The sequence below is a fragment of the Manihot esculenta genome, chromosome 2 (assembly GCF_001659605.2).
Source record: "Manihot esculenta cultivar AM560-2 chromosome 2, M.esculenta_v8, whole genome shotgun sequence".
Taxonomy (NCBI): Eukaryota; Viridiplantae; Streptophyta; class Magnoliopsida; order Malpighiales; family Euphorbiaceae; genus Manihot; species Manihot esculenta.
In genome coordinates this window covers 14422406-14444981 of record NC_035162.2, presented here as the reverse complement: position 1 = coordinate 14444981, position 22576 = coordinate 14422406, and the positions used below count along the sequence as shown (strand labels likewise).

The 22576-nt window shown below is 34.1% G+C and overlaps 2 protein-coding genes and 1 long non-coding RNA gene across 9 annotated transcripts; 1 reads left to right on the top strand and 2 right to left on the bottom strand.

Annotated features, from left to right (window-relative positions):
- Positions 1 to 1847: 1847 nt before the first annotated feature.
- LOC110609818 lies at positions 1848 to 2512 on the bottom strand. Its single transcript, XR_002487084.2, has 2 exons — positions 2373 to 2512; positions 1848 to 2134 (listed from the first exon to the last, which is right to left on the bottom strand). It is a non-coding gene; the product is annotated as an uncharacterized LOC110609818 (long non-coding RNA).
- Positions 2513 to 3358: 846 nt separating this feature from the next.
- LOC110609641 lies at positions 3359 to 13021 on the top strand. Of its 6 annotated transcripts, none has more exons than XM_043954316.1 (9): positions 3359 to 3547; positions 3990 to 6183; positions 6258 to 7520; positions 7592 to 9094; positions 10549 to 11385; positions 11547 to 11597; positions 11634 to 11975; positions 12076 to 12450; positions 12560 to 13021. In XM_043954316.1, the coding sequence occupies exons 1-9, from the start codon at positions 3434 to 3436 to the stop codon at positions 12844 to 12846; spliced, it is 6966 nt and encodes a 2321-aa protein (XP_043810251.1). In that variant the 5' UTR covers positions 3359 to 3433; the 3' UTR covers positions 12847 to 13021. The 6 variants fall into 6 exon arrangements, with proteins under 6 accessions (XP_043810251.1, XP_043810252.1, XP_021605074.1 ...); XM_043954317.1 differs by having other exon boundaries at positions 3360 to 3547; positions 11547 to 11918; positions 12076 to 12174; positions 12250 to 12450; XM_021749382.2 differs by having other exon boundaries at positions 3360 to 3547; positions 11547 to 11975; positions 12076 to 12174; positions 12250 to 12450.
- Positions 13022 to 13101: 80 nt separating this feature from the next.
- Positions 13102 to 20659, bottom strand: LOC110609642 (cellulose synthase A catalytic subunit 2 [UDP-forming]). Of its 2 annotated transcripts, none has more exons than XM_043954318.1 (14): positions 20028 to 20659; positions 19227 to 19422; positions 18928 to 19163; positions 18728 to 18824; positions 18446 to 18632; positions 16828 to 17094; positions 16401 to 16746; positions 15976 to 16113; positions 15731 to 15856; positions 15442 to 15654; positions 15034 to 15345; positions 14634 to 14816; positions 14161 to 14511; positions 13102 to 14030 (listed from the first exon to the last, which is right to left on the bottom strand). In XM_043954318.1, exons 1-14 carry the CDS (start codon positions 20106 to 20108, stop codon positions 13449 to 13451), a joined length of 3315 nt encoding a protein of 1104 aa, XP_043810253.1. In that variant the 5' UTR covers positions 20109 to 20659; the 3' UTR covers positions 13102 to 13448. The 2 variants fall into 2 exon arrangements, with proteins under 2 accessions (XP_043810253.1, XP_021605077.1); XM_021749385.2 differs by having other exon boundaries at positions 14634 to 14830; positions 15078 to 15345; positions 20028 to 20657.
- Between the last annotated feature and the right edge of the window lie 1917 nt (positions 20660 to 22576).

Genomic DNA, 22576 nt, shown 5'->3' with positions numbered 1-22576 from the left:
AATAGAATATAATTAAATTAAATTTAAAAGATCATTACTTAATTGATAAAAAAGTATACCATATAATTCCAACAAAATCAAAAATATAATTTTTTTAACAATTAACTCTTAAATTTACTATTAAATTATAGAATAAAAATAAAAATTTTAAATTTTAGTTTTCATCTAAATTTATCTTTACATTAATACCATCACTAATTAAAATTTTAGGGTATAAATTAGAGTCTACTCAATTTATTTGAATTTATTTAAATTTATTTGATTTTCTAATAATAATTTAAAATAAATTTAAATTAAAAAATAAAATTAGGTATTTTTGGCCCTCTTTATAAAATCCAATGATAAATTTAGCTTTTTATATATAAAAAAAATTAGGAGCTACAATATTTCTATATCTTATTCAAGGACCGTAATCAAGCCACACACTCCCCTTTCCTCTAGTGGTTATCCTTGTAAGAGATTTCAATTGTTATAAGTATGATCAAAAGAAAAATGGTAGGAGGTTTTTCTTCCAAATAAGACCTGTTAGTATTTGGCTTCCCTCGTGCTTTTAGAAAGTGTTAGTGAGCTTGACCCAATCATCCCAGCGAAGCTCTTTTACTGGTACTTCTGTAGATTTTTAAATCATAGGATAAGTAGGCTTCCTCTGTTTTGTGGTGCCTCTAGTGCTTCTTTGGAGGAGTTTGTGCATTTTCTATAGGTGCTCTTTCTTTCCTAACTTGCTTCTTAGGGTTGGGTAATAGGTGGTGATTGGCGATGTCCGGACAGGCGATGACAACTGTGCTACAATTTCTAGGTGGAGATGTCCAAATGCTTCCAATATGGGATGGATTGGGCTGGGCCTGTAGAGCATCTTCGGGTGGGTTTGGGTTGCCTGAGTTGTAAGTTTTCAGGCTTTACACTTCTAAACCTTTTTTTTATTTATTATTGCACCGATTTTAGCTCATATTTGATAAATTCAGTTTAAAATTAAATTAAATTAAATAAATTAAAAATTAAAATTCTAATATATAGATGGACATATCAAAGAATGATATTTAAAAATAAAAGAAGAGAGGTAAGATGAATATTAATTTATTAATTTGAACTAATTTAGATTTTAAAATTCAAGTCGCTAAGTAAGGGTTTATTAACGTATGCATCAAGATGTGAATATGAATGAACAATACTCAGTTCAAATTGAAAAAATCGATCGAACCGAATTAATTTGAAATTTTAGTTTTATTTTTTATTCATTTAAGTTCAATTTGATTTTTAATTTAAAAATTTTTGATTATTTTGATTCGATTTGACTGTGATCAGAAAAAAATGAAAAAACTGAATCGAACCGATGAGTTATAATAGTATATTATTTTTAATAACATTGAGAGATTATATCATATTAAAGTTAAAATATTCAAACTAAATTTTAAAATACTAAAAATAAAGGATAAAATAATAAAAATTTATTAAAAATTCAAACTGATCAAATTGAATTAAATCAAATCAAATTAAATCAGTTCGGTTCGATTTAATTTCTAATTAAAATCAATTCAATTTTCATAAATATCAAAATTTTAATTTTTAATTTATTCAATTTAATTTAATTTTAAACCGAATTAACCAAATCACTCCATATATCTTCAACTCCAAATGCTAAATTATATAGATACTGCTATTGTTAAGCTATACTTTTGGACATGTGAATAAAATTTTTATTTAAATATATTATTAAAAATAATTATCTTTAAAAAAGGTTTTGCTACTAATTTAGCTGCTTAACATACATCTATTATAAATTATTATTATTATCATAATTAAATTATTATTATTAATTGTATTTTTAATTAAATTAAAAAATATTATAATTAAAAGTGATAATTTTTTTTTATCATGCATATGTAATTACATTAAAAAGTTCAATGGGATACAGTATATAATTCATAAAAACAAATAAATAAACAGATGGTCTAATCCACATGGGAAAAGAGCTTGCAAGCAGAAAGCCCAACAAGCCCATGTGCAATTCAGATGCTGTGCAAAGACCATCCACCGTTCATCGACAAGATTGCTGACAAACCAGAACTGCAACACCGCTAGCCGAGAGCAAACAACCCCAGGATAACCAGAAGTGCAACAACAAGATTCACCTTACCTGCAGGAAAAGCAAAAAAGAAATAAAAAACAACAGCACACAAGGACAGATGGAACAACCTTGGTACCCTAATCAACAATAAAAAATACACAGAAATTATCATCAAATGCCCATAATAAGTTCCAAGGGACATCGCCACAGTTTACTGAAAAGATAAATCGGCTCATGACACCTTCAGCTTCAGATAATCATAAAGCAGTCAAATGAAGCTAAAATACTTCAGCGCCTAGTAGATTACCGGCCATCTTCCTCACCAACAATCAACACGATCGTTCATAAAAAAACCCAACAAAATTGAGCAACAAACAACTAAAACACAAAAACCAAAGAAAATAAAAGATAAAAAACAAAATAAACTATACAAACCAAATAGGAAAGGCTCCTCCACTCAAAGGCAAAGAAACCTGATCCTATCGGCACCGATTCGTCATTTATTATTTTTTTTTCCATTTCTAACATATTGTTTTACTAATAATTTATTAAAATTAAATAATTTATGTTATTATTCTCGTAATTAATGAATTAAACTTCCTCCAAAAGAAGGATCTACTTTAATAAATAATTTATTTCAAAGTAATTTATAATATTAAAATTTACAATTTTATTTTTATTTTTTAAAATAAATAATTTAATCTTTAAATTTTAATTTTATTAGATATATTATTAATTAATTGTAAATTAATAAAATCAATTTAAATTAAAAAGATTAAATTATTATAAATATTAAAAATAAAATTAAATATAAATTATTAAAACTGAAGGGATAAAATTATTATAAAAAATTAAATTTGAAATACTTTATTGATAGTTAAACATGATATTTAAAAAATTATTTTATTAATAAAATAAAATTTTATGAATTAAATTGAGTATCATTAAAATAACAGTAAGTAATTAAGTTGTGGATTTGATTAAATTTTATGAATATATTATAAATTATTTTTTATATTGTCAAAAAAATTATATATATGAAAAATGAAAGTAATTTTTTATTTAAAAATAATTTTTCGCAAGGAAGTAAAACTTGCTCGGTATTTATTTAAAAAAAAAAAAATGCTCAGTATAGTAGTCAACCTAAAAAGTTTAGTTGGGGAAATAAAGAAAATTCCCCGACACGTGGTGGATAAAGGCAACCAATCAAAATGCGGTTTATCCACTTGAAGTAAGCGTCGAAGCCCAGAAGCGGGAAAAATACCCGTTTCGAATTTAAATCGACAGACCAACATTCAAATTCCTAATAAAAGCCTATCCATCTTCCCTCACTCTAAAGAAACTTCATGGACTGATGTTGCAGCAGAGATGGATTTTTATTCCTTGAAAAGAAAGCAACTCCAAGCCCTCTGCAAGAAGCATGGCATTCCTGCAAATACAACAAACCTCGAAATGGCTGAGCGTTTGACTGCCTCGCTCAAGGTTTTATCAGTTTTTCTCTCATGCTTGTCATTTACGTATATGTTTTATGCTTTATCGCTGGATATAAGATTTTTGCAGATTCAGGAATTTTTTGAGTGTAATGTTGTCTGTTGTGTTGTTTTCTGTTTGTTCACTTAGAAAATGGAAGTGATAATAGGATTGGAAGTTTTGGTTTAACGAGTTTGTTGTTCTTGTTGTCATATTCTTAAATAATTTGGTTACGGATCTGGATAGTAGGGTGTAAATGGTGGAAACCTCAGAATTCATAATTAAATTCCAATATTCTTTAAGAAGCCGAGTAGATTGTAGGTTTCATTAATATATATTTCAAAATTCAATGGCAATTATGTATGCAGATTTTGCCTCGAACCAACAATGCTTTATTTTAGTGCAAAGAGATTTATAATGTAGGTTTTTTTTCCTCTTTCTAAATTGTTCTTAGGTAAATGGAATTGCCACTTCTGAAGAAGGTAATGAGAAAAATTCTAAGGATGCACCGAAGAAGTTGAAGAAAGTTAGGTTCAGACCTGATAACGAAACCCGGGAATATGTGCCTTCGGCATATCGAAAGCCAGAAGGGAGAAGAAGGAGGGCAACTTTGGTTAATCCTGTGTCCAAGGAATTGGGACAAAGCAATCTTTCTGAGAATGTTGTTAGAAAGAAGAGGGAGAGGGGCAGTGAGAAGATTGAAAGTGATTGTAGGATCACTCGGTCACGGGCTAGGGTTGATAATGAGACCTTTTCTGTGTTGCAGAAATCTAGAGCATCTCAAGAGGGAGAAGCAAGCAAAAACATTGCCAGGGATAGCGTTGAAGCTAGAAAGGGTTTCAGGAGATCAAAAAGAAATATGGCCAAATGTACAGACTCGGAAATAATGAAAGTTGATGTGGTTAGTAGGATCACAAGGTCTGGAGCTCAGTTTGCGGGGAATTCTTCTACAGTTGGTGGTAAAGGTGAAAATGAAGTTTTTGGCGTTGCGAAAGAATGTGAAGGGGCCGTTCGGATTAAAAAATTATCAGAGGGTTTAAGTAGAAATGGTTCTAGACGGAAATCTGTTGCACAACATAATGATGAGGTAGAAAGTTATGGTCAGGAGGTGTTAAAGGAGGCCAGAAAGAAATCAATGAATTTAAATTTTGCAAATGTTAATGAAGTTAATGCTTCTTTAGCATCTACAGAACGCACGGAGAAGGTCTCTATAACCGCTGCTGGTCAACGGAGGTCCAGGCGCAAAGCTGCTGTGGTGAACTCTACTGCTGCCATTGATGAACATGGAATCGGAGAATCTATTGGAAAGGTTAAGAAATCAAATGAAAATGTCTTACGTGAAGATGCCAAAGTGTCCAATGAACTACGGAGGTCTACCAGGAATGCTTCTAGACAATGTTCGGTGGCTAACTTCAATAAAATGAATGAAATCGCTGATAGTGTTGGAAATATTGGGCAACTGAAACGCAAACGAGAAGCAATTAAGGAGACAGAAGCCACACTGGATGGATCCTTGGTTGGGGAACCCCCAAGAAGATCTGCACTAGAAGCCTTAAAGAGTGGCTTGGTTGGACTTTCTGCAGCTTGTAAATCTGTTGAGGAGAAAGCAACAGAGAATATGAAGAATGCCAATGACATTACTATTTCACAGCTTAGTGAAGTGGATGGATTGACCACGGGAGAATCCGGCTTTAAAACCTTTGAGAAGAGAAAAGTATCCAAAAGCAAAGCCAGAGGAAAAACATGTATTGCTACTGTGGGTGTCTCGGCTTTGCATTCTGCAACAAAGTTTGAGAAGAATTTGGCTTCAACACCAGTTTTGCTGGCAAGTGCTGCTACAGAACAAGCATCATCAATTGAAAATGTTTCAGGAAAAGATGCCGAAGTGTCTAATAAACTGCAGAGTTCTACCGGGAATGCTTCTAGACAAATTTTGGTACCTACCTTTAATGAAATGAATGAAATTGCTGATAGTAATGGAAAGGTTGGGCAACTGAAACGAAAACGTGATGCAGTTAAAGGGACAAAAGCCTATCTAGATGGATCCTTAGATGGAGAACCTCCAAGCGGGTCTACACAAGTCTCAGAAAGTGGCTTTGTTGGACTTTCTGAACCTTGCATATCTGTTGAGGAAAAAGCAACAGAGCATATCGAGAATGCCAACTGCATTAATATTTCACCAAGTGAAGACAATGGATTGACTGTGCCAGAAGCTGCTTTTAAATCTTTTGAGAAGAGAGGAGAATCCAAAATCAAAACCAGAGGAAAAAGAAGCATTGCAACTTTGGATGTTTCGACTTTGTATTCTGGCACTGGGGAAGAGATAGATAGTGCGACAAGTTTAGAGGAGAATTTGGCTTCAACACCACTTGTGTTAACAAGTTCTTATACAGAAGAAGCGTCACTGGTTGTAGGGAACTCTCAGGCTATTAATGCTAACAACGTTGTTCTGGTAAATGACATAGGGAAACTGGTCTCAGATACCAAGGGAGGTGTAGACGACCAATCATGTCAGTCCTTGGAGATCTACGCAAATTTAGCTAGTGATAATTCAACTGAACTTGAGTTGGCAAAATTTCAAGAAAAAGCTTGTGATGTGGCTTCTCCATCTGGTGGCTTCTCATCTGCAAATCAATTTGCTTTGGCAGGTAACTGAGTTTCCATTGGAGGACCATGTGTAGTTCTTTTTCTGTTTACTTACAATCTGCTAAATCATATGCAGGTGAAAGCTGCAATCTTTCAGGATTGGAGAAAGGACTGGCAAGAGAACAAATGTCAACAGACAAGGATGCATGCGCTGTTAGTGATGGTATCAGCAATAATTCAATTGAAGTTGATGGGATATCTGTTCAGAAGGATGGAGTTTGTGGTCTAGAAGGGACTGAGCAGGATGGTATAAAAGATGAGATTAAGCACAATGTGGTTCCCTCTAATAGGGAATGGTTACCAGCTGTCAGTGCAGAGATTGTTACGAAGAGCACCAATAATGTGTGCCTGGAAAGTAATAAAACAGTAACTCCTAATTCTGATTGTGGGGATGGAAAGAATGGAGTTTGTGGTCTACAAGGGACTGAGCAGGATGGTATAAAAGATGAGATTAAGCACAATGTGGTTCCCTATAACAGGAGATGGTTACCAGCTGTCAGTACAGAGATTGTTACGAAGAGCACCAATAATGTGTGCCTGGAAAGTAATAAAACAATAATGCCTAATTCTGATTGTGGGGATGGAAAGAATGCTTTGGTACGAATGGTACCGTATGCTTTGCCTCAATTTTATTTTGAGAATCTGGAAGATCGAAATATGAGCAACACTGCAATGCTAAAGAACTCCAATGATGAAGTGTTACGAAAACATGAAGCAGTTAGGGAGACAGAAGCCTCTCTGGATGGATCCTTGGTTAGAGAACCTCCAAGAAGATCTACATTAGAAGCCTTAGAAAGTGATTCGGTTGGGCTTTCTACACCTTGCAAATCTGTTGAGGGGAAAGAAACAAAGCATATCAAGAATCCACTAAGTGAAGAAAATGGATTGACTATGCCAGAAGTTGCTTTTAAAAGCTTTGAGAAGGAAGGGGAATCCAAATTTAAAACTAGAGGAAAAAGAAGTAAGCCAGCTGAGGATGTTTTCGCTTTGCGTTCTGGCATTGGGGAAGAGAGAGATAATGCATCAAAATTAAGGAAGAATTTGGCTTCAACACCACTCCTGTTGGCAAGTGCTGCTACAGACGTAGAAGCATCAAAGGCTGTAAGGAAGCCTGAGGCTATTAATGATAACAACGTTATTATGGCACATGACCTGGGGAAATTGTTCTCAAATACTAAGGGAGGTATAGATGATCAATCATGTCAATCAGTGCCCCTGGAGATCTGGGCAAGTTTAGATAATCATAATTCAACTGCACTTAAATTGGTAAAAACAATAGCTTGTGACGTAACTTCTCCATATGTTGGCTTCTCATCATCAAATCAATATGCTTTTAAAGGTGATTAAGTTTCTACTAAAGAACAACTTTTTAGTGCTTTTTGTTTTTACTTACTCTATCTTCTTAATTAGATGCAGGTGAAAGATCCAAGACCTCAGGATTGAAGAAAGGGCTGGCAAGAGAACAAATGTCAACAAGCAAGGATGCATGCTATGATAGTGATGGTGTCAGTGGCAATTCAACTGAAGTTGATAGGATAGCTATTCAGGAGGATGGAGTCTCTGGTCTAGAAAGGACAGAGCAGGATGATATAAGAGATGGTACTGGGAGATCGTTACCAGCAGTCAGAGCAGAGATTGCTACCAAGAGCATAAAAAATGTGTACCAGGAAAGTAATGAAACAGTAACGCCTAATTCTAATTGTGAGGATGCAAAGAGTATTTTGGAAAGAATGGTACCCGATGCTTTGCCAAAACTTTATTTTGAAAATCTGGAAGAGGGAAACATGAGCAATCCTGCAACGACAAAGAACTTCAATGACGAAGTTTTACGTGAGCAAAATTTTGGGGATTGCATGGCTGGGAAAGGAGCTAGTTTTGATAGTAATGGTGGCAAACCATTTTTTTCGGAAGCACCATCAACATTAGATGTCCTAAAACTGCCTTCTAATGAATTTCGCCATTATGAAGAGATGGTTATAGAGAGCAACTGCGGTGTTGATGCTGTCACGGATGTGCCTATGACCAAGTATTGGGATGCAGTTATAAATATGGTAGGTAACCAAAGTATGGATGGAGAGCCTAAGCCAGAGGTTGAACAGCATGACAAGAAGTCCAAGGATTCTGAGGACCTGGTCAATGGTAAGTTTGTGGAGGAACCGTTGAATGCAGCACAGTGCGATCAGGTTGTAAGGGAGGGTAATGTAGAGGGTGCTTGGGTAGATAAGCTTTCTGACAATGGTGATGGGGAGGAAGTTCCTACCAAGGTTAATGACAATTTTAGTGAAAGTTTGACTAAGAGCATTTTTCGAGAAAGGGAATATTTTGGAGGAGAGAATGTATCCCAGTTTCCCGAGTGCATCACAGGGGTTGACGGGATGGAGAAGAAAGAAGTAAAATGTAAAGTGAGTGACTCCATTGTTGACACTACTGTGACAATTAATGGTTATCACATGGATGACGAGGCTGCAGATGTGCATGATATAATTTATGAAAATGCTGAAATAAATGCCAGCGAAACGTGCATGATGACAATAGAGATGCAGGAGGCACCGAGTGGAGGGATTTTACAGAAAAATGAGACTATGGAGCCTGGCAAAGAAATTTTAGATTGTGAAGATGAGTTATTAAAAGTTAATGATGCTGGTGCAATTGCTTTGTCTGAGGTTGCCTCGACTGATTTTGGAGGCCTTGATAAGAGGCCTGATGGGGCCACAGTAAAGGCTGTTGAGCTTGAAAATCTCGAAGAGAAGTGTGGGTCGGAGTTGGACATAAGTGATCATATAGCCTTTGGCATAGACGTCAAAGCTGCTGAAGCAAATGAAAAAGTTGAAAACATGGATGGAAATTTGAAAGGCAAGGATTTCAATAGTGAGGCTGAGCAGGAATCTGACAACATTGTCTTCTCATCCCATGGTTAGAATCTTTACTTAAGAAGTCTGAAAGATTTAATTTTTTTTTTATCTTGTCAGAAAAATTCCCGTTTTACCTGAAACTTGGTGTTCAGAAATAATTAGCAGTTTATCTTGTTCTTTTTATTTTTGGATAAATGAATGAGATTGAGAAAGAAGGAAACGAACGACTTTTGGTTACATGATGGCGCTATGAATACTGAATAGGTTAAAAAACAATAGATATTCCCCCATCCCACCCTCTCTCTGTGGCCGTGTTTTGCGATATTAAAACTATAAACTTAGGACTAGGGTTGAACTTCAAAATGTTCCTTTGTTTTACTTGCTCTCTTTATCTAAATGTGTTCAATAAACTGCATAAAGCTAAGGCAACTGAAACGCCGTAAAAAGTAAAAATTATTCAATGCAACATATAATGATTGTATATTGACCATTAATGAGATTTACACCATAAACAATGGCTATTATATACATACGACATAGTGTTATAAAATTTCTCAATAGATCATCATTATTACTCTGTTGATATCATTAATACTCCACTTAGTTGAAAACAATTGACTGTTTTTTATTTTTTTATTTATACAAACATCTTGTCTTAACAACTGTGAATTTGTGATGGTAACACTTGTTGTTTACTTTTCAAATGAATGCACTTTATTTGGTACAAAAAACTGAGATGCTTATATTAGAACCTAAGGATTAGCATGTGCCGAGTGCAATTAGCCCTTACATAGACTGCGTATCGTTGTTATACAGTATAATTGCGCATCCTTCTTGTCGCCTTTCACGTGTTAAACACTTAGCGTGCTTGTCTTTGATACTATTTTAGAGTTGAGACATGGAATCAGCGAAGGATTCATCTACGGCTACCAGAAGAAGTTCCTTTTCCTTGTGTCAATTGTTTTATGACTTGTTTAGAGATTCAGGATACTTGGACCTCAAACTATTACGAAGAAGCAGTTATAGGACTTAACGAACCTTTCAACCTTTAGCGTCAATGAAGCTTTTTGTCCTTGCAGTCTTTTTGAAGATCTTGGGTTCTCTATGGTTTTAAAAGAGTTGGATTTTTCATTGTTTTCCATACAGTAGAATTGCAGGAATTTTAATATTTGATTTGGCAATTTAAATATAATGTTTATGATTTAGGCTTTGTATTTTTATAAGAAAAGAACTGCATATGCAAAATTATAGGATTCAAGGAAGTTTTTGAAAAACTAGATGATTAACTTCTCGGGTGGTTGCTAGATTGGAACTCCGGACGCACGTACATGTTGATGGAAACAGTTTAGTTTGCATTGAAATGATTGAATTTCTGATACCCTAATTCAGTGATGCACATCCATGTTATTTGCTTACCCTTTCATGTGTTCGTTTATTCTCATAATGTTAAGCAAGAGAATCATTGTATATTCTCAACTGGGTACTAACTAATATTTGCATTTTCTGAATTGACAGAGACTGCATCCTTAAATATTCAGGTTGAATCTGCCATTGTCACTAACTGGGAGGTGAATTTGATTCAAGGGAATGGAGAACAAAATCGAGAAATAATATCTGATGAGGATCTCTTGGACAATAATTCCATGATCAAGGATTCCGGGCATGTAATGCATGCAGAAGAAGCTCAAGTTGAAAAATCTGAAGAAGTTACGGAAGACAGTTTGGTTAATGAGGATTCTGGCCATACTGTGCTTATAAAAGATGTTACTAATATTCAAAAACTTGCACAATTTGCTGAAATGCATTTTAGTGAGGCTCTCCCTTCTGTCAGAAAAGAGCCCACAGTTGACCTTGGTCTTGATCAAGCATCTTTCATCAACCAAGAGATTATTGATATCCAGAACTGTGAGGATGAGAAGGTCGAGAATTTTTCGATTTCTGCACAGGAGGAGGTTTGGGCAGAAGAAGCTACTGTTAGTGGTAAAGGAGATGATTTAGTTAAGTGCAATGCAAATCGTGCTCCTGAGAATAATATCTCCTACTCTGGCTCTGAAGGAGATACAGAAAATAGAGCATGTGCAGAAGACGAAGAAGTTTGCACACCAACCACTGGGAAGATTGACATACCCAAAGAGGTGGCAGTTGGAGAGACTGTTCTATCAGATTGTCCAGATAAAAAATCACATGAAATGGCAAGGAGCGAGCTACAAACGATAATATCAAATTGCAGCAACTGGGAAGACTACCAACCTGCAGAAAATTTGTTATTTGCTGATACATGTTTTGGTAAACCTGAATTTGCTTCGGGCAGTTCTTTCACACAGCAGAATGCAATTGCAGAAGCATCTTCTGGTAAGTTATTTCTCACCACACAACATCAGATATGTTACATTTTGCTGAAATCTATCTAGAAAAGCCTGTCTTATTAATAGTAGGCTAGAGATGTTGATATAGTGTTTCATCTACTAGAATTATTACTTGGCATTATAGCAGACTCTATCTTCTGTATACAGAAGAGTTCAAAGAACAAGTCAAGGAGAAAGATGACACCATAATAGGAGAATATGGCACAGCTCAGAGGTCTGGTAGAGATCTAAATGATCCTATAGATGGTTCAAGTCTAGGAAACAGATCAAGCTGCCCTCAGGAGGTTGCTAAAGATCAACTTAATGTGCCTCATGATTCAGTAAATGAATCAGACTTCATGAATGATGTTGATTATGCAACTCTCAACAAACGTTCCTGCGAAAATGAAAGTAAGATCCATTCCTCAGAGGCTGGGGAAGCTCGTCACTTGCACAAGCTTGATGATGAGGTTCCCAGTGTTGTTGAACCTAAAACAACAGTCGACTTTGAAAACCTTGTCGCTCTTCCTGCATTCAAAAGTGAGCTACTAATTAATTGCTCAACTATTTCTGCTGTTTGTTCTTCTCCTTATCATGGTAGGTGCTAAAGTCATTCTGGATTGAAAAGGTTGAGAATTTAACGTTGTTAATTGTTGTGTTTGCTATCTTTAACAATTACCACCCCCTGAAATGACAGAAAGTGAAGCCTTGGTAATGACAAGTGAGGTTGCTGAAGAGTCAAAGGTGCAGGATAATATGCCTGCCAAGACTGATGATACCCAAGGTTCCATTGTTTGTAAGTTTCAAGAGAATGAATCTGTGAATGTTGAGCATTTTAACGTTTTCTCACAAAATGAGATCTTCGTGCAAGATGCTAAGGCAACCGCTTTTTGTGATGCTGCTACAATGGAGCAAACATTAAAGTCTGATCCATGCAACTTAAAACCAGATAATATTGGCAATCTCAATGTTGAAGATGTGGGAGAGGCAAAAGAGTCGACCAAGGATATGCCAAAAATGGGTGAAGCACTAGACAAATCTCCTGGATTCACCACTTCTGGGGTTGGTCAAGGTATAAAGCATTACCCAAAGATTGTGATTTCTTTTTTTTGCACTTTTATTTAGGTAGGAGAGACTGTTCACATAGACACTTTCTTGACTTCATTTCCATTGTGTGGCAGACATTACTGCTGTAGATGGCCATGGCCTTCAAAGGAAATTGCAAGTACCGTTAAAGCCAAGTTCGCATCCTGAAAAAGAAGATGAACTTAACGTGTATGGCGTTCGATTAATGATGACAAGGAAGAGTAACATAATTAGTTTGATTCAAGGGACACCACAAAAAGCTCTGGACGCCAATGTTATGAAAGAGAATGCCCCAAGCACCAAGAGGCAGCGAGTTGGTGAAGTGACAGCCCCAAAAACGTTGCCAAAGAGACGTCCTCTAGAGGATCTGAAGAAGCAATAGATGATTGGATCTTTAGGGTAGTGAAATGACTGGAATTGCTAATTTATTAAGTATTTTAACAAGTCCACTTATTTATTCAAGTTCATATTTCATGATGCTTGAGAAGTTTATGATTATGTTGATTGTATTTGATACTTGGCAATAATTGTTAATGTTGATTGTATTTGCAACTGAAGATTGCAAGTGTGGCTGCACAACAGAGCATAAATTAGAGCAAATATAAAATCCAGTCTAGTTCTTAATGGAAAATTCCCATAATGAAAAGCACTTTTGCATTGTCCTTCATTGAGAAGGGAATACATAATTTAATAAAGCTTGTTCTTTCAGAGTACAAAACAGACCTAATAACTAACAAAGAACTCCTCATGTATCAAAAGAATCTTCAGAAACTAGCCAAAAACAGATGACAATATGTCAAACCCCTTAATATTTACATTCTACACACACCCCCATCATAGTACTCCTCCAGAACTTATTCAGAAGAATCGTTCTTGTCCAACGAGATGTCATCATCTTCAGTTTAAAAAAAAATCTTGCTAATGCATTTCCTAGAATGTACTTTTCTATATCTAACCCAAATTAGCATTCTGTGTCATTTGCCTTCAATCACAATCCAACCCACAAATTTCTAACACAATACCCCCTCTTGACACAAACGGGTTGATTCGTACCCATACCAGTGAGAAAACTGAAGCTATAAGTATCGACCAGACAACAATTATGGTAGGAAGCCTGTCTTGTTTGGCCATTAAACCCTTGAGGAATGGGTAAAGATGGACAATGACCCAGACCGCAAAGAATAGCTTACCGAAGAGTGGACCCCATGAATCATAGCCATTATTGATGGCATCTGCAACTCCAACTATGATTCCAATTATGTTTATGATGAGCAAGGTCATGGGAGGGATCAATAAAGATGTCCATTTGAAGAGGTAGAGCTCTGAAAATTCTCCATCGTCTCCTCCTTTGGAAGTAACTGTGAAATTAGTGTTAACACCAGCTAATACCTTGAGCAGACCTTGGAAAAGAGCAAACAGGTGAGATGAGGTGCCACCGATCACCCAAAACTGCTCATTTCTCCACCAGTCGTGTGTGCCAACTCCTCCCCATTGCATTTCAAGGACACCGGTTGCAGCTATGGATATGAAGAGCGCCATGAAAATGAGACTTGCATAGTTACTGATCTGTAATCATATGTAGAAAAGATTGTGAGAAAACTCAACCAACGGAAAATTGTACGTAGATTTTGACAATTGTATTAGGATCGTACTGAGACTAAATCTTGTTTCAGAACAAAATGTGCAAAGGGAATACCTCAGGAACAATGAATTTCCCCGTGAGGAGACAAATAGCTGGCAAGGTACAGTAGGCAACCAGGGGAAGGGATGTCAATGGATAAACAACTGAGTTTATATATGAAAATCGCTCCAATGGTTTCAATCCACACCCGTACCCATACCATATTGGACAGTGTCTACTCAACAAAATCTCAACGGATCCCAGGGCCCAACGGAGAACCTGGTGTAGACGATCTGAAAGGTTTATTGGAGCTGAACCCTTAAATGCAGGTCTGCTCGGTATGCAATAAACTGATCGCCAACCATGACAATGCATCTTAAAGCCAGTCAATATATCCTCAGTGACAGAGCCATATATCCATCCAACCTAGAACACAATTGAAATTTATATAAGAGGCCTGAGATGCCATTTCAAAAAGCAAAAAAAAAAAAAAGAACTGTGGGGAAATGACACGTCTAGTTTGGAAAGTGGAATACTGGCATGTGTACCTCTTTCCCCCATTCAGTTTTGTCTTCATAACCACAGCTGATGACATGAATGGCTTCTTTCAAAAGTGATGCAGAAGTTGCTTCTTTTGGAAGTCCACCCTCTTCCACGAGTGTTGAAGCTATAAAAACAGGTGACTGACCAAATTTTTTCTCAAATTTTATTTGGGTCATCGATTCCAATTTGTAGTTATCTATTCCTGCATTTACAGTGAAGTAATTACATAAATGATCCAGATTTCATACAATTCCATGCAAGAAAACAAGCAAAAAAACCCGCAGAGAAAACTGAGCCTGTAATAACCTACTAAATGTTGTGATTCTGTCAAGAAAATTCAAGAATTCACAGGGTGCAGAAGTATGAAGAGGAGATTATTTGTGACTATGTCAGGTTAATTAAGATGTCAGACATAATAATTCCATCAGTCAGCTTAGAGTTGTCCTTGCCTTCAATACCCTCCTCAATATTTTCCAATGCATGAATTTGCTTGGAAGCTTCCTTCTTCTTCTTTTTCCCATTTGATTTTGCTTTCTTATTCTTCTTTCTAGATCTGCAGCAGCACCAGAATAACCATTTTGGCAAGCAATTACATGTCTTCCCCGGTGGCTTCTTCTTGACAGGAGCATCATATCCATAAAGTGCCTGCCTCCTGAAGACACATCCAGTACCGACATATATAGGTCCTTGGATTCCATCCAATCCTTTCATGTTGATCTGAAAAGACAGAAAATGGAATCAACTTTTTTTTTTTCAAAACAAGTAAAAGCGTGCTCTTGCTTATCACATCAAAATACAGAGAAGTTTCCTTACATCAAAGAATACAACATTGCGATTGGAGTACCTATCATGATGATCAATCCCATCAAACCTTTGAGGAAATTGTACATAACAGACTTTTTTTCCAGATATTGGATCCATCATGAAGCACATGGCTTCACGAAGTGCCTTGCTGTTGTTTATATAGTGATCACAATCAACATTCAATATATATGGGGCATTTGTTATGATTGCAGACACCCTCACCTTCATTAATCATCCAAAACAAAACAGTTAGATAGGGAACACAATAAGAAATGCCAGAGAAGTTAGAGATCTCTACCAAAGCATTCATTGCCCCAGCCTTTTTGTGGTGCTCAAATCCTAGTCTCTTCTCACGAGACACATAAACTAGAAGAGGCAATTCATTTCCTTCAATATCATGAACACCATTATGACCCAAGAAAACCTGAAGGAAGATTATGATAATGAGCTTCGGATTACTCAAATGTCACCAGCTTAGTAAAAGACTGGATGCTCATGAGACATGCATGATACTCATTAATTTATACAAGTAACTTTTCTTACCTGAATCATTCCAGGATGATCGCTGACATTATTCCCTGGCCATGGGGTCCCATCCTGCATTGTCCAACCGTCCTCAGGAACCTTCTGTGCCATTGCAACCAGCCCATTTATTCTAACTTTGTACTCTTCATATTCTCTCTGTATCAACATGAAAAAGAAAGAAAAGGGAAAGAAAAAGAAACCTAAGTATGACATCATTGGGAAGCAACCCAAAACTTGTCTACCATGAAAGGTCAGTAAATCATTGTGATGGTTATAATACAACAAACAAGTTTAGCTCCCTAAGTCCGAATAACCAATTGCAAGCTAAGCTTCTACACCTGTCATATTTTGTGCAGTAGCAAAGCCACCCTTTCTTCCAGATATCAGAACTCAGGAGAGTGATTTAATAAATAACAGAAAGACTAATGGGAAAAGCTATGAACCTTCATGGCCCGGCGTTCCCTAACAAATGCTGGATCTACTTTATCTTTCAAATAGTCAATCTTCTGGGCAAAGTACCACTCTGGAGCCCGGGGTTCAATTTTGAACTTTTTGCAGAAAGGGACCCACTTTCTTGCAAATTCAGATGTTTCAGATAGTGCTTCAAAAGTAAGCATGGCAGCACCATCATCTGAGACGTAGCATGCAACTTTGTCAACTGGATAATCTACAGCAAGGATGGAAAGAACTGTGTTTGCTGTGATAAGTGGAGGTTCTTTCGATGGATCAACTGTACTAACAAATATGTCTACAGCAGCTAACTCAGGTGCCTTCCCCTCTTTCTCATACCTATAAACAAAGTTGAAGAAATTAAACGTGAAATCTCCGAGGCTAATAACTTCCATGAGAGAGAGAAAAGGGAGAGTATACCTCAGTGATAATCGATCAAGATATGTTTCACGCTCAATTGGGTACCATTTTGGAAATTGATCAAATATCCATGATACAGCAAACCATATTTCACAGATTATTGATGTTAACCACAATCCATAAGCATCATTGACAGGATGGAGAATTCTATAGTGAAAAAAGAGGCCAAGAATCACAAGCCGGAGTAAAATTATCAATCTGTATGGATTTATCCTGCTTGAAGGAATTGGTAACTTCCTAGAAAGAGGCTGCCTCCCTTCATCCATCCTACCAAAACAGGGGATGGTAGAATTAACCAAAAATAAAGATTAAAACATCAATGCAGGCTATAGAGTATATTGCTTCTTATGATAGGTAAAACACTTTGATTGACTTTAAGCTAGAAATCCTGCATAGACATACCAAAGCACATGTCTAATTGAACTTATTTGATGCCTAAAATGTCTTCATAACAAACGTCCAAGAACAGACATTTTTAATGAAACTGTATTACAGAACACAAAATATTGCAATCTTTGCCATAAGGAAATACTTTTATTTTACCAGTACCATTGCAAGTACATTACCACTTCACCACAAATATCTTAAGCTATACCATTGTGCCAATAGAGCATAGCTTATATTGCATAGATTTCAAGCTACTTAACAAAGATTAAATGTTTCTTGATTGTATGCTTTAGAGGGAAAAAATATATAAATCTTTAAGAAGCTACAATGCATGCAGGATTGATTCCTGCAAGCCTATTAAATAACGTTAACTGGTAAATTCAAAATGTACAAAAAACTTTGTGCACAGGGCAGCTTATTATTTAGATTTTTTTTTCTTATTTGCTTCCAGATTGCAAAATTTAAAACTAGTTAATTCCAATCTTGTCTCTGCCAAGCAATTATGAAAATAACATGAAGCTACCTGTTGATGTTGATATGTTGAAATGGGATATTAAAAACACTACAGAGTAACCTTCATATGGCATTTTCAGGGTCTTTAGCCAGTCTTAAAAAATTTCAATCAGTAACTCCACTTCAGTTTTGGTTGCAGTTACAATAAGAATATTATCATACTATAATATAACCAAGATTTTATAATCGTTAATGATTTTATCATAATTCTCTTGTTACTTGAGTCACAATACCCAGATGTTACATAAGTAAAGCAAATGGCATCAGGTTACATCCAGTGCTTCACTTTCTTTTAATTAATTTTTCTATTGATATTTTGTCCAATTATGCATAAATCATACCACTGATAGTGATAAATGTTCTACTTTGACTTAAAGCAACCCTCTTTTCCAAATAGGCTAAAAAGTAGTGATTGCTTGTCATGAATGCCATCATAAACCACTATTTTGGAGGCTAGTTTCTTACTCAGTTGGCTGGTTTCGAGCCCCAAGTTGATGACAACTATAAAAAAACTTTAATAATAAAAAATTATTATAAAAGTAGTGTTCATGGCAACATTTACCAGATCGGACTATTACAAGCAGCCAAGTCCTAATGTATATCAAGGAACAGTCTTTGTGTACTCCTTGTTTTAAAGAGGGGAAAAAAGTAATTCGGTAAACAAGGAAGGACAATGCAATATGATTTTTAGATAAGAATGCTGAAAAAATGAACTTACATAGGCAAATCAGGATCATCAAACTCATCTCTATCATCATCTCCGCCATCCTTTTCCCCTTGGTGCTTAACCATTTGAAGTTTTTCACTCTGCTTTTTCTTCCACTCCTTCATTCTCTCCTTCCATGCAATTGTTCCATACCCATACACTGCCAAGTCTTTCTTAGGATCCATTGCTCTTGGTTGTACTGAATCAACACAAAATAACCACACACCAAGTCATAAACATATGTTAAGATAAACAAATTCCAGAAATACTTCGTTCCTTAAGATCCAAACTTACAATTCGTTAAAGAGTCAAAATATGGCATTGGGTGAATCCGCTTTCCACGAAATGGAGGTATAATAAGAGCATGCTTATCACAGGAAATCCCAACATCCTACTCCAAAAGAGCCACAATAAAACAACAAATGAACATGAAGTTATAATATATTCAATGCCTGAAGCAAAAATGGAAAAAAGTTTCCACAAAATCAATTAACCTCTTCATGATATGTCAAGAGAGGAATCTCATGAGCTGCAGAAACAGAATCCAACTCAAATGGTGTAACAAACCCTGAAACATTAGCTTGAGAACCCAGGCCAATGTTAAGGCGAGCAGAGAGCATAGCCTCAGCAACGTTCCGAGGGTCACTTCCGTCATGATGAGAAATATCAAACTCATTCTCTAAATCATCTGTATCCTCCTCTTCCTCATCCCCTTCAACTCTAGGGCTCCCTGCAATAGCTCAGATTTCTTAGTTACTTTAAAGAATTACTCAGATGTAGTTAAGAGGCGAACCTTTGATACGCTTATATCTGGTTTTGCATCGTGGGCAGGCTTGGTTTCCCTCTCTTCTTTCATACTCATAGCAGGGTCTACAAACTGGAAATGCACATTCATTGCAAGCAACAAATAGCTCCCTATCTACTGTAACCTCTATTTCATCCCCACAAATCTTGCAAATTTGCCCACTCAGTTCTTTAACAGAAGTCACCTGGGATTGGTTACAGCCATATATTATAAAAGCATAAGAAAATCTAAAACATATAGAAGAAAATTGAAGCTTTTGCGGATTTAACTATTCCTTTCACTCAAGGATTGGCAGTCGGATTATTCATGCAGAATCAAAGTTGCAAACTTTCATGCAATAGTTGTATTGACAGGCTCTGAAATCTAGAAACTAATAGGTGATGGAGAAAAGAAAAAGGACTAATTGATGATAACTGTAGAGAAAAATACATCAAGGCAAGAAGGATAACCAAAACTCCAAAAGTTAACCAGCATTTTGCATTAATGTGATCGTTTACCAAATAAAAAGAAAACCACTAATTATGAACAAGCAGTAAACTTAGAAATAATCTGAAAAGGCATTGGATTAATGGGGCAAAAGTAGTTTTTTTTTCTAAAAAAAATCAAAATCAGTAATTGCAAACTTGATATCAACTGGTATCAATGAACTTCATACAAAATCAGCTATCACTTTATAAACAACTGAGGACTGAGAGAAACGGGTTATCTTCAAAACAGCAGAAGTGGAATCCAAAGAAAATCTAAAAAGCCACGAAACAGTAAGAAGGCAGAAATTCGAGAACCACTTACTCTCGCAATGTCCTCAGCATTGATGAGAACAAACTCATTTCTCTTGTGAGAGCCAGCAACGAGTCTTCCTTTGGTTTCCATGAAAGCTTACACCAAAAGCCTTGAAACTCAGCTCATACTATCAGCCTATCTTCCTCTGGTTTCCATGAAAGCCTACTCCTGAAGCCCGCAGCGCTCTCTCTCTCTCTCTCTCTCTTGCAGGCTCTTGTTACTAGAAACACCCACCAACGTCACATCACATTATAGAGTTAATGACAGCGACATAGAAAGAGAGAGAAACGCAGAAACATGGAAGGATCAATAAAATAATAATAAAGAAGGGAAATTAAACCCAAAAAAAAAAAAACAATTTTTGTTTTTTTACAAAAAGGAAGGGTCTTTGTTGGTGTTTATTGGTGATTGATTCTTTTCTTCCAAGTCCCAACTTTCTACGAGGGGGGCTTTCTCTGTTTGTCTCGATCTGTGACACCACTTGAGACTGTCAAAACAGAAAATTGAAGAGACATTTTTGTTTATAAGAGAGAGAGCTTTTTCTGTTTTTCATTTTAATAAGAAGAGAATGAGAGCATCTGAGAAAATTCAAATGAACACTGAACAGACGAGATTGAGACAAGGACAAGAGAAGAGATCAGAGGACTGTGGCGTTACCTCGGTGTCATTGATCTCCATGTGTACTCGCACACACACTTGCTAAATACATATTTTCATGAAATTAATATATTAAACAATTTAATTATAATTATAATTTATTAAATACTTAAATTTATAAAATTCATAACAAATTAAGTACATATTGATTATTTAAAAAATAAAAAATAATTTCACTAATTGCTTTTACTCTAAATCAATACTATATTTTATTGATTACATCTCGATTTTTTATAAAATAATAAAATTATTCTCATTTAAATTTATTAATTTATAAAAATTTAAAACATATTAAACAAAATTTATAATACTAAATCAGATTTAATAAAATTAAAAAAAATAAAATGGACAGTCTTAATTCCTTCCCTCTTAAATCAGATTAACTTACTAAATTAAAAATAATAATTATTTCATTTATTTTTTTTTAATCAAAATTATTTCATTTATTAGAATTATTCAATTTGGATGGGAACTATAACCGGCTAAAATGGAAATTAAAATTAGAAAGATTCTTAAAATAAAATCAAAAGTAAATTGAAATTGTGAGAAACCATAATTTAATACTCTTAATCAAGTTTATCTCCATGACGAATTTGATTCAAATTCATCCAAATTATAATCCAACCCAGATGCACTTTGTCTTTGATTTATATTAAAAAAATAGATTTTATTTATTGCAGAAAATAATTTATTTATAAAATATTTTTTATAAAAAATATTTATTTGAAAAATTCAACCGCTTAATTTATTTATCATTATTTTATTTTAATTTAAAATATAAAATATATTAATAAGTATATATAAAAAAATTTTAATAAAATTTTTAAAAAGTATGAAAAATAATTTCTCCTTTGAATAGAGATTATTTCTCATTAGAGAAATATTTTCTTTTGACTAATTTAAAAAAATATTTCTAATAAATTTTATGTTAATTTATATTTATATTCAAAATTTTAAATTTTAAATATAAAATTAAAATTTTTTTTATTTTATCTAATTATAATTTAAAGCACTTAATTGAATCTGAAAAATTATTAAAAATTATAATATAATCCTTAAAAATTTATTTAACTAGTAAACTAGTACTTAAAATATATATTTTTATTTCAATAATACCTTTTTTATTAATTTCATTATTTATTTTTCATTTTTATTTTTACACACAAATTATAATTTAATAAAAATTTAAAATATAAAAAAATTATAATATAAAATGTTGATATAAAATATAATTTTTTATCGGATCAGTCAATAAATTAATATAAATCATAAATTTATTTACTATATAAATCAACAAAATAAAAATATTGAATATTTTAAATAATTTATAATAGATGTTATTAATATATTTAAATTTTTATAAAAATCACATGGAAATAATTTTATATGCTAAAACATATAATATTTTATTTTATTTTATATTATTAATATAAAATATATTTTTTATATATTAAAAATATATATATAATAATTTATAATGATGAGTATAAATTTTTAATGAAATACTTTAATATATGTAATATTTTATATAATAAAAAATTTATTTATAATAAATATTTATTTAATATTATATACGATAAATATAAAATAAATGTATTTTAAATATAAATTTAAATTAAAAAATAATATATTTATTAATATAAAATCTTAGAGATTATATTATAATTTATCATTAATTTTCTCGGATTCAATTTAATTATTTTAGTTATAATCATAATAAATTAAAAAAAGTTTAATTTTATTATCTAAAATTTAAAATTTTAAATATAAATATAAAATAATGTAAATATTTAGATTTTTTTATAATGGGTATCGAGAATTAAGAGAGTAGAACCTGAAATCTCTCAAATTTATTTATATGTACTTACCACCGACAAAATCTGTATGGAATGCACTATAAA